The 12,616-nt window shown below is 39.6% G+C and overlaps 1 protein-coding gene across 9 annotated transcripts in view; it reads left to right on the forward strand.

The window, feature by feature from the left end:
* upf2 (UPF2 regulator of nonsense mediated mRNA decay) overlaps positions 1 to 12,616 on the forward strand; it is a 104,944-nt gene that overhangs the window by 60,602 nt on the left and 31,726 nt on the right. For all 9 annotated transcript variants that reach the window (XM_052033431.1, XM_052033434.1, XM_052033429.1 and 6 more), the window contains exons 18-20: positions 2,600 to 2,763; positions 4,147 to 4,245; positions 6,448 to 6,546. In XM_052033431.1, coding sequence (XP_051889391.1) covers positions 2,600 to 2,763; positions 4,147 to 4,245; positions 6,448 to 6,546 — 362 coding nt within the window. The remainder of the gene's footprint in view (positions 1 to 2,599; positions 2,764 to 4,146; positions 4,246 to 6,447; positions 6,547 to 12,616) is intronic.

Consider the following 12,616-nt stretch of genomic DNA (forward strand, 5'->3'; position numbering starts at 1 on the left):
GAGAATTAGTAAAATATGATCATTTATAGTATCACAGGCAAAGTTATTCGTGTTACTGTGATAGAAATTCCAGCCAGCTCTTGGAATGGTCTTACTGTTCAATCCAGCATCTTTCTCTTTCAACATTCATCCTCAATCTTCAGATACTACAGTGAAAGTTGTTGCAAACGTACTTAAAACTGTTAAGTGATTAACTATATTGAATTTGCTAATGTAACAAATTGTCATATTTTCCACACATTTTTGAGTTCATTTTGGAATAAGAAGACTGTAGCTCTTCAGTATTCTTTGAAACTTCAATAAAGGTTAAGCAGAGTTTCATTCCAGGTCAGATTTTGAGTCTTGGAATGGTCATGTCTCAAGTTAAATTTATTAAATGATATTTATTTCTCTATAACTTTCCATCCTGTGTCTGAGGTGTTGTAATCAACAGTAAATTGTATAATACAGCAGAGGTTTAGAGCATTGGATTGGTAATCTTGCTTTGATTGCTCAGCCTCAATCTTATCAGTGATCTGCCTAACATCAGAGTTTCGATTAAGGCTATAATCTGTAACCTGACAGTATCGCTTGACTCTGCTTATGTATGCAGCAACATCTTGCTCCACTTCACCTAAAATTAAGATGACACCAAGCCAAGGGAATGTTGCTTTGGTTATGTTCTCTTTGATTGAGTTGCTGCTTTGTCAGTTTATTTAGGTGAACATAAATGAGCCATGACATTAATACAGAGTCTTTTAAGCTGTAAAACTTGCAAAGCACTTGAAATATTTTGAAACAAAATTTGACACTGAGCCAAAATCTACCCAGCTGACTAAAGAGGAGATAGGAATGCTTAAAGAAATGGGAAGAAGGGAAGTCATAGAGGGATTTGGAAACCAGGATGAGAATTTTAAAATCAACTTATTGCTTAACTAGGAGTTGATGTGAGTCACTGAGCACAAGTGATGGACAAATGAGGCACATTGCAAGTTAGGGATACAGGCAGCAAAGTTTTGGTTATAAATTTGAGTTGTACCATGGGGTGGAGTGTGTTGGAACTTTAAAGCTGAGGTAGCAGAACTGTGGATGAGGCTTTCAACAGCAGGCAAGCTGAGGCAGAAGAGGGGGCACTGTTGGAGGGTTGGAAATAAACTGTCTTTATGGTCAGAAGCTCATCTCAATGTTGGATATGACACTTAAGTTTGCAACAGCCTGGTTCAGCTTCTGTCACTTGCAGGCTTCAGTATTCCTGATATTTAATTGGAAGAAACTTCTGCTTGAGAATCAAAGTGGGCAAGTAATCTGACAATTACTGGGCAGGCACGATAGTGTAGTGGTTAGCGTAACACTATTACAGCACCAGCGACCTGGGTTTAATTCCGGCCACTGTCTGCAAGGGTTTCCTCCCACATTCCAAAGACGTACGGATTAGGAAGTTGTGGGCATGCTATGTCGGCGCTGGAAGTGTGGCGACTCTTGCGGGCTGCCCCAGCATACTCCGCGCAAAAGATGTATTTCACTGTGTGTTTCAATGTACATGTGACTAATAAATATATCTTATCTTACAATTCAGAGACAGTTTAGAGGGCGGGGCTGGGTGGTGCAGCTAGGAAAGGACTGAGGTGGCAGTGAGCAGGAACTGCATGTTACCAGAAACTGCTGTGCTTCCCAATTGTTGCTGGGAAACAGCACGGACAAACGGTAGTTGTGAGATGTGAAGATGTTCTGGAGAGTAATTATCCCTCAACCAACAAATTAACAGACTATTTACTTTTTGTTGCACTTTGGCTGCTACATTTATCTGGCCAATAATATCTGTTGTGGAAAAATATCATTGAATGTGAAACATTTAGAGACATCTGAGGATGTCCAAGGTACTATGCAAGTATGAACAGTATCAGTGATTCTTTCCTTCAAAGGAAGTAAACGATTAATAATTGTCGGAAAAGTTACTGATTCAGAAAAATATTTAATGATTTGGCCAGTAAAGTTGATTTAAATCATTTCCTGCACCTGTCAGGGTGATTGTTGGTATGTTACTACATCCATATGAACTTGAAACTGGGAAAAAAGAATTCTGTCGAATGCTGTTTAATTTATAACGAATGTAAGTGTGTGGTGTCATCTGTGCAACAACTTGACCTGGCTTCAAGTATCCTCACTAAGCAGTCTGCCCCAGTGGTTTACTTTTTCACATTGCTCTACTCATTAGTTCTCCTCTTTGTGCTGAAGAAGTTGAAATTCATGTAAAAGCTCTGGGGAAATAGTGCCACAATAAATTGCTTGACTGGTATTTCTACACAGTACATGTTCATAGCTTGCTCTGAACAGAATGTGTTTCATTTGGCTGAGCTCAATATTTATACACTTAGTACCTTCTACTTTTGAGGAGGGATTAGAATGGAAATCAGTTTGATAAAATGGATGAAATATGAAGTTTTCTGAAAAAACAAAATCTGTACACCAGGAGGTGATGGCACTGGTTGTTACTGTGCCTATTGTAGGAAATGTCATATTATTCAGATTGAATGTTGTATCAGTATTGGGTTCATGAGATCAAGCAATTACTTCTATCTGCAACAGTTTCCGTTGGATTAACTTTGGTACACTTTCACAGGGCTTGTCATTGATGGGAAAGATTCCAAGTCCGATAAGCTGTCTGGTCTGGGAGAAGGAGAAGAAAATCAGGATGACGATGAGGATGATGAAGAGGAAGAGGGTGGAGCAGAAACGGAGGAACAGTCTGGAAATGAGAGTGAAATGAATGAACACGAAGAGGAGGTATGATTGCTGGTAATGTTAAATCCTTATCCTAAATGGTTCCAATGATTACACCAGTGCGATTTTACAATCAAATAGGGCCTGTCGGCATAATCTTATTTTGATGTTGGCATATAAACACGGAAATAATTCAAATGTAAATGTTATTTGAATTCCCTCTAAATTTTAATTTTGTTTTGGCAAGAAGGAGCATTGGAAGCTAGCATATTGGTTGCCTCTTCAGGCTGTGAATTCTTCCCTTTTATAGTTCATGTAGAAGTGGCCTAACTATGCACAGTGGGGAACCCTTGCCTTATTATGTCACCAGAGTACCTTCACTGGAGACTTCAGTTTTGTACCTTTTTGAATTAAGTTACTTCACTTTGCTTTCTTGGGCTGATGTTCCAGTGCAAGTCTCTGAATGGATGCGCTAGCCCAGGTTGTTTGTTCTAGATGTTAAATCGCCACACTGCATTTCAACTGGCAGGCTGCCCTGCTGGTAGTCCTCGATCAAGCCCCTCAAAATCAGACCAACATGTCTCATTACTTTGCCAAGTGCAGAGCAGAATCTGCTGCATTTGTCAACAGGCTCTGCTTTGCACAGGAGTGCTTTTAGACTGGTCCTTGAGAGCCCTGCCAAACAGTGACGCAGCCAAGTGAGTCACAGCTTTCAGTTGCACTGAAGGAGTGGACTTGTAAAAGCCATTTCAAATTGTGACTCTGGAGCTTCAGAAACGTCAGTCATTTTGAAGAAAATTGCAATGAAGTCTATGCACAAGCAGATATTTACCCATGTGGTAAGAATTTGAAAAAATATATATTAAAAAGCAGTATTGGTGTCACGCAAAGAGTGCTTCTGATTTTTGCCATGACTTCGTTGCTCATAATGCCTACTTTGGTAGTTAATTCAGTGATTAACGTTATTTTGAAATAACGTCAGTTTTGGAATAGGTTTCAAGATTAATACCAAATATAACTGGAGGAGGTAAAGTACCACAGGAACTGCTGCTTGAACAACCATAGAAAGGACAAACTTAGAACATGGCATGTATGATCCACAGTTAGATTTGAGCTTTAATACAGGCAATATCTGAAGGGGAAGCTTTCCAACACCAATATTCCTGGGATTAAGTTAAGAGTCTTATTATTGAGTGGTTTGTGCATGGCGTATTCATTTCCCCTTGTACAGTTCAAAAGCAGAGAAGTTTTTTTTTTGGATTTTTGTTTTTGGTATCTGCCTGTTTATGACATTCAAATAATGTTAGGTTTAATTTTGTTTCAATCCTTTTCATGTTCACGAAAAACTCCACCATCTCCCCTCTCATTGCTTACAGCAGCTAATTGAGATTAATTTTTGCTTTAACAAAGATTTTTTTTGGGGGGGGAACTTTTTCTTTATTTTAGGATGCGTCTGAGAATGAGGAAGATGATGAAGAGGAGGAGGAAAATACTGACTACTTGACTGACTCCAATAAAGAGAATGAAACCGATGAGGACAACAACGTAAGTGTGACCAGCTAGAACATCTGTAATACGTTGACGATTCCTCCCTCCACTCTCTCTCCCCCCCCCCCCCCCACAGATGCTGCTCGACTCACCAAGTTCCTCCAGCAGATTTTTGTTGCTCCAGATTCTAGCGTCTGCAGGTTCTTGTGTGTCCATCTGAAATACTTGCCCCTTCTTTACTGAGATGTTGACTTTCAGATCTGCACTAGGGTCAACAGATGTATTTCCTTAAAGGTAACACATCTAATAGTTGGAAGATTGTATGTTGAATGAGTTCTGTTCCCAAAATTCAAGCAAGTCATGTGGTATTGGGAAACAGTGGAAGTTGATGAGTGTTGCCTGAATTACAACTGTCACTTCCTTGTTCCATTTGACAGCCCTTGTGGAGCAATAAACAAGCTGCTGGAGGGACTTGGCATATGTGGAGTGAAATGGACAGTCAACATTTTGGGTCGTGAACCATGGAACAGTACAGCACAGGAACATCAAATGCCCAACTAAACTAATCCCTTCTGCCTACACAATGTCCATATCCCTCCATTCTCGGCACATCCATGTGCCTATCTAAGAGCCTCTTAAACACCTCTGTCGCATCTGCCTCCACCACCACCCTGGCAGTGCATTCCAGGTACCCATCACTCTCTGTGTATAATTTTAAAAAAAACCTTGCCCCGCACATCTCCTTTGAACTTGCCCCCCCTCACCTAAAATGCATGCCCTCTGGTATTAGACATTTCAACCCTGGGGAAAAGATACCGGCTGCCTACTCTATCCGTGACTCTTATCTGAGTTCCTCCAGCAGCTGGTTTTCTCTTCCTCCAGATTCCAGCACCTGGAGTCTCTTGTGTCTGGCAGTCTTTTTGGAAAGGCTTTTGATTTCCCAACTTATGTGGTTGTGAAGCTGCTGTGACGATGGGCCTGTGATGTAACTGGAACATGTGGAGCTCAGGGGAAGGGAAGGTCCGTTGGAGAACTAATAAGAACATCAGCAGGAGTAACCCCATTGACCCCTTGATTCTGCTCCACCATTTAATGTTGGTTTGCTCCAGGCCACCATCCATGCCAAAGTGTTGCCCCAACCCTGTGCATTCGTACCTCGTGCAGTAACTTTTATATGGTACTTGATTGGTTGCCTTCTGAAAGTCCAACTGAACCACATTAATTGGCTTTCCTTCATCTATTGTTTGTTACATCCTTATAGAGCTCAAACAAGTCTGTCAGAAACAATTTCTATTTCATAAAACTGTAGACTACCTGATTTATTTTCTAAATTTCCTGCTCTTATCTCCTTGCTAATGAATTTCAGCATTTTCCAATGACAGATATTTGGCTAACTGGTCTTTCGTTTCCTGCTTTGACTCCCATCCTTTAATGGCATTACATTTTGGATTTCCCAAACCTCTGTCTCTGTTGAAGAATCCAGAGTTATAACCAACACATTCATTGTCACTGCAGCCACTTCCTTTTAGATCCTGGGATACACAGAATAAAAACAGGCCCTTTGGCCCACTGTGTCTATGCTAACCTATCTATGCTAATCCCACTTGCCTGCATTAACTCCTTATCCCTCTATGCCCTGCTCATTCAAGTACCTGTCAAGATTCTTTACGGTGACTTGTTGGCCTTTAACCCCATTAATTTGTCTAGTACTTTTTATCTACTGATTTTGAATTTTTTTAATTATTTCCTCCATCCCTATATCCGTCTTGTGAAGTGCATCAGTGGCCTTGATTTAAATTTTGCCAAATGTGGGTGTCTTGAGGTTGGACTAATTTAGCTGTGAAAAATTGTAGTCGAGGTTAAGCCATTTTGGCTACCTAGTTTTAAGTATGACACTTGAACAGAAACTTTTCCTGAATGTTAAATCATAGATTAGAATCTTAGAGAGTATGAACATAGGCGAGAGAATGGGGTTGAGGAAAAAAATCAACCATGACTAAATGGAGGAGCAGACTTGATGGGCTGAATGGCCCAATTCTGCTCCTGTATGTTATTTACTCCATAGAGTCTACTGCCAAAAAGAAAAGGTTTCAGATTGGTCCCATTTCCTAGCCTTTTTCCTTTTCCGACATGTATAGATTTGTAGTAAATTCTACACTTGGTTGCCAACATGTTTTCACCTGGAGTAGGTTTTTTTTCAAAGAATGTATTTGTTCTTGGATGACAAAGTTACCTTTTATTTTTATTCTTGCTACCCAGGAGGTAATGATCAAGGGTGGAGGCCTGAAGCACCTTCCCTGTGCAGAAGATGAAGAATTCATACAGGCTTTGGATAAAATGATGCTTGAGAATCTGCAGGTACTTCTAGATATAATTTTTACATGGCATTTTCTAAGTTCAGTCAAACCAACCTGATGTGAACCTCTGAAGCTTTGTGCTGAAAATTTTAACCAGTGTTGTAAAACGTAGAACAGTACAGCACAGGAACAGGCCCTTTGGCCCACGACGTTGAGTTCCTTTCTTAAGCTGATAATTAATGCTGAAAACCTTAGGACCATTAATGTCAGGGAGTTAATGTCTTTATGTTGCACCAGTTCTGTTGGCAGGTCCGACTTGAACCTGCTTTTTGTTTCAGATTCTGGTCGACCTCTGTTTTGCAGATCTGTCATTGATTTAGACTTGTATTTTATTCTTCAACCATTTCCCGATTTTATTCACAATTCTCTGGTTGAAATGGGATAGATTAGTGATGACACATGAGACAACAATTGAAGGAGGTGTGCAACAGCCAAAGGTATATGTATGTCCCCTTGTCTGTGTCGCCTGACCATGCCTGCCCTTTAGGATTACATCAGATGAGAAGCCCAAAGTATGGTTTTAATTGTTTAAATTCACACATGAATGCAAGAAAATAGGAGCAGGAGTAGGCACTACACGGTAGTGTAGCGGTTAGCGTAATGCTGTTACAGCTCCAGTGACCCGGGTTCAATTCCGGCCTTTGTCTGGAAGGAGTTCGTACGTTCTCCCCATGTCTGCGTGGGTTTCCTCCAGGTGCTCTGGTTTCCTCCCACATTCCGGAGATGTACGGGTTAGGAAGTTGTGGGCATGCTATGTTGGTGCCAGAAGCGTGGCGACACTTGCGGGCGGCCCCCAGAACACTCTACGCAAAAGATGCATTTCACTGTGTGTTTCAATGTAAATGTGACTAAAAGATATTTTATCTTATCTACCTCAAGCCTTGCTCACCATTCAATATGATCGTGGCTGATCAACCCCAGGCCTCATCTCCTTCTCTGTGCCAGATCCCCAAAGCCTTCAATACCCCAGTCTTTCAAAAATGTATTTCCCTCTGTTCTAAGTACTTGTAACAAAGCAGCCTCCACAATTCTCTGGGACAGATTATTCCAGAGATTCAAGACCCTCTGCAAGAAGAAATTTATATATACCTTGATTCTAAATTACCACCCCCTTATCTTGAAACTGTCCCCTCATTTGAGACTATCCCACTACTGAAAGCATCTCGGCATGTATCCTGCTGTGCCCCCTTTGGATCTTGTATGTTTCAATAAGATCACCCCTCATTCTTCTGAACTCCAAGGAACACAGCCCCAAATCCAGTTGTACAAATGTGCAATTTAGTTAAGTCTTGTCTATGTCTAAGCTTTCCGGATTGGGCAAAATAGATGCATATTTCAGGGATATTTCCTTTATCCAAGATGAAGGATACATTCATGATGTGTAATTTCTCTGTGTATTGGTTTGGAGGTGGGTTTATTTGCAAGCAGAATGGCATTTTAAAAACAATATTGTATTATTGAAATGACAAAGTTGAAGCAAAACTTTTACACAAGTCAAGCAAATGAGGTTTTTAGTAAATACAAAAAATTCCATGGGACTTTTTCGAAGAGAAGGTGAGCCCTAACTTATTCCTCAAGCAGCACCTCAGTTACTTGATCATTATCCCATTGGTGACTGAGTGCTGTACACAGTTGGGCTGGTGTGTTTGCTGCATTAGGATAGTTATTACAGTTCAGAAATACTTCACCGGCTGTGTGATGCTTATGAGATGTCCTGAAAGGTAAGCAAAAGTTTCTGTAGAAGTGCAAGGCAGTTTTTATCTTACAATATCCTCAGTTCATTGTCAGGATATTAGCAATAGCTCTGCATTAAGTGTCTGAATCAGCCCTTGTTTTGATTTGTGAAGATAAATTGTATGCTATGGAGCGGCCAGCATTGTTACTGTGGCACTTGGAAATAAGAGTTCCCCTATTATTTTCTGATATTTTGGGTCTGACATTAAGAACTTGAGAGAGCACCAAAAATGGTTTATCAAAGAGCCTTGTTTCTTTCCTTTCAAACCTATTCTATGCGGTTTTACTGAAAGATAATTGTGTGTTTAAAAAAAATGATGAATCTAAATAAATACCTCAACCTGATCTTTCAAAGCCTTGAAGAATTGTTGGCAGAGAGAAATTTTTCAGTGTTTGTTACTTCTCACCAGCTTGAAGCACAGCTCACTTGTAGTAGCCAACTGACATTCAAGTAGCCAGATGTTTGTGCAACTACTCAAATGTGGTAATTGAAACTTTCTTATGTCCTCCAGCAAGAAATCAACTCCTTTGGCAAAAGAGGAGAAAAAAAGAAATACTTAAGTGATTATTTTTTGGGGTAATTTCCATGAAATAGCTTGGATCAGCATAACTTTGACTTGTTAAAGAATATGCTCTGTGATAATGACAGTGTACTGAATGTTGTGTCTCTGAACTCTACTGGTAAAGATGCGACATGTTTGAACCTCTAGGACAGTGTGAATTAACGCAACAGGGTAGATAAATGGAGACACTGTTATTGGTCCCAGGGTTACAAGGTTACCCAGCAACTTCTAATGAAAGGAGTGCTGCACTATCAAAGATGCTGACTTTCAGATGAGACTTTAAATTTTGTGGACTTGGGTGGGCATAAAATGCCATGGGAATATTTTCAAGAGTAGGGAGGTTCCCTTCCTTGTCCAGGCTAAGATTTATGACTAAATCTAAATCAGTAAAACACATTATTGTCACATTGTTTTGCTGATCTTGAGCATTTGCTGTGTTTATCGTTGGCTACTGCATTGCCAACATTACCAAAATGTCTGCATTGAAGAAAAACTGCTCGGTGTCAAATGCTTTGAGGTGTCCTAGAATCAGAGAAGATGATTTATGAATGCAAATCTTTTTTTAACCTATCTGAAAGAGCAGGGTTGTGGTTAGATTTGAAAACACCATATTGAAGCAATAATTGAAGAAATTTCCACCCATAAAAGAGAAATCTTACTGGGTTTGCTCAAAAACAACAATGGAGTCAAAACTAAGTTCCATAAACTATTGCAGAGCATTAATCATCCACTCTTGGAGACTTGAGACTGCAGATGCTGGAATCTGGAGCAACACAAAAATTGCTGGAGGAACTCAGCGGGTCAGGCTGCATCCGTGGAGGGAAATGGACAGTCAACATTTTGGGTCGAGACCCTTCATCTGGACTGTCTCAACCCGAAACGTCATCCATTTCCCTCCATAGATCCTGCCTGACGTGCTGAATCCCTCCAGTGTGTTGCTATCATCCACTCTTGTCTTTTCTCATTCATTGCATTATTCCACATGCAAGTGAATATAGTCTTATTTTAATTCTTTCTTTTCAGTTTGCTCTGTTTCTTTTTCCCTCCAATACTTTTGCACTTCAAACTAGATTGTATCCATAATGCATGCAGGACCGGTGCCCTGGTCCAACTATTACCTTTGTGCATCTAGATAATAGATCGGAGATTATTCATTATAGGAACAATGGATCTGAATTCCATCCTGTACTTGTTAGGGTTTACTAGCCCTAGCCCCAAGCTTATTCATCGCTGGCTTGGCTGAAATCAGTTAATGCAATGTGAAGTGGGGATTCTTGGAAGGTCTGTGGTGTTCAGTATTAAATTGTTGTACTTGACCATTGGGAAGTACTCCTTTCATTGGAAATGCAAGTTTCACAAATTGTGGGAATTGAATGAATAATAGCCACCAGAGCGTGAAAAAGTGGATAACATCTCATTATTTTCATTTAAATTGAACAGAAATCTTATTTTGTAAATTAGTAATTTAATAGCCTTGAGACTAAATGCAAGATATTTGTGGGGTAAGATTTAAGAGCAGACTATATCAGCTAATTTTTTTATATGTACGGTTTTGTATCATTTGAAACTAGTTTTTCAGTTAATGCAGTATCAACTAAGGTGCCATCATGAAGGCGTGGAGAAGTGTTAATATCATAGTATTATTTATCAGAACAATTGTAGGCTTGGAAGTGAAACAAATAACAGCAAAATTTATTGCTGAAGTATATTTGGGATACTTATTTCAGCAAATAGTTCTTTTTAGATGGTGGAAGATTGTTTCTGCTTGCTGAATAGTTTTACCAGAATATTAATGATATTAGGGATAATGATGTACAGCAGTAACAATGCATAATTTTGAGAGGCTGAACATCAAATGAGATTTATCACTCATCAGGCCACAATAACTCGGCAACTGTTTTTAAAGCAATTCAAATTAACAGGCAAATAAAAAGCATTCTTGTCTAAAATCCTGCCAGCATGGTTAAGTAATTACATTGAAAGTGTAATGTACAGTAATTGAGAGGTAAATCCAGATTTGTCTTGCCAAGTGAGTATTGCTTTATTTTATGTGGCACGTGTTTTGTTTGTGCGATGTCATCCAGGTACAATTCTGCTGTTTTTAGCAGCATTCCAAATCATGAGCAAGTTTCTGAATGAATGTTCTAATAATGTGTTCTTTAACACTTTTAATTTTTTTTCCTGCATTACACAGTAAATCATTGTAAAATTTTAAGAAAATCTAGACACCGAGATTAGAAATATCCTCCTCATTTTATCCTATGTTCAACCCCAGACCCTGGAAGGAATTAAATGCCTGTAGTTGTAACTAACCAAGCTTGATGAGGTGACTTCTGAAAGATTTTACGGTTGAGTTGATTTGTACTGAATGACGTTAGGGTATTTGTGATTTTATAGTGTGTTTAACGTAATGAAATAATCCAAGCTTCATCAAAGGAGGAAACAAACTTCTACCTATTTTAGAAAAGTTAGCAAAGGTGACCAGTGGCCAAGTCAAAAGTAATTAATTGGATTGCTAATGTTCAGTGTTCAATCAAAGAATACAAACTGGAGTAAGTTACCAGAGGCATCACACCACCTGAAAAGAGAAAATTATGATCTTCAATATTTGCTGGAAAATTAACAATGTTATTTTCTTTACAAAATACAAATAATTCCCCTTCATTAAGAAGCTTGCTTTATGAAATGTTCATCGCAAGAGTAAATGAAATCTGTTGATTTTTTTTAAAATTACATCCTCAAAAGGACAGGGCAATGTTGATTATCATTTGTGCCTCATTGAATAAATACTGGACTCATCCGGAGATCTGTGTTAAAGTCGTTCATGGGGCGCAGAATTTGACATAATCCATTCCATTGTCAGATTAGGACTGATGAACCTGGGATTCAAGGTACAATGACTGATGGAAAAACTACCATTTGTTAGCCTATTTATCAAGGTTGACACCATAACACAGGTATATCCCAGAAGTGGGAGAAGCCAGAGAGTGGTAGTAGATGATTATCTCTCTGACTGGAGGCCTCTGACGTGGTGTGTCACAGGGATCGGTGCTGGGCCCATTGTTGTTTTTCATCCATGTTAATAATTTAGATGATGATATGGTAAATTGGATCAGCAAATTTGCAGATGACACCAAGATTGGGGGCTTAGTGGACAGCGAGGAAGGCTATCAAAGCTTGCAGCGTGATCTTGACCAGCTAGGAAAATGGGCTGAAAAATGGCAGATAGAATTTAATGCAGACAAGTGTGAGGTGATGTACTTTGGGAGGACAAACCAGGGTAATACTTGCACAGTGAATGGTAGGGCTCTGAGGTGTGCGGTAGAACAAAGGGACCTGGGTATACAGAGCCATAGTTCCTTGAAAGTGGCGTTATAGCTAGATAGCGTCATAAAAAGAGCTTCTGGCACTTTGGCCTTCATAGATCAGGGCACTGAGTACAGGAGGTGGGATGTTATGTTAAAGTTGTATAGGACGTTGGTGATGCCGAATTTGGAGGATTGTGTGGAGTTCTGGTCGTCTACCTACAGGAAAGATATCAATAAGCTTGAAAGAGTGCAGAGAAAATTTACAAGGATGTTGCTGGGACTTAAGGACCTGATTTATAGGGAAAGGTTGAATAGGTTAGGACCTTATTCCCTGGGGTGCAAGAGAATGAGGGGAGATCTTACAGAGTGTACAAAATTATGAGAGGTATAGATAGGGTGAATGCATACAGGCTTTTTCCCTTCAGGTTGGGTGAGGACATAGGTTGAGGGTGAAAGGTGAAATATT

The sequence above is a fragment of the Pristis pectinata genome, chromosome 19 (assembly GCF_009764475.1).
Source record: "Pristis pectinata isolate sPriPec2 chromosome 19, sPriPec2.1.pri, whole genome shotgun sequence".
In the NCBI taxonomy this organism is placed as follows: domain Eukaryota; kingdom Metazoa; phylum Chordata; class Chondrichthyes; order Rhinopristiformes; family Pristidae; genus Pristis; species Pristis pectinata.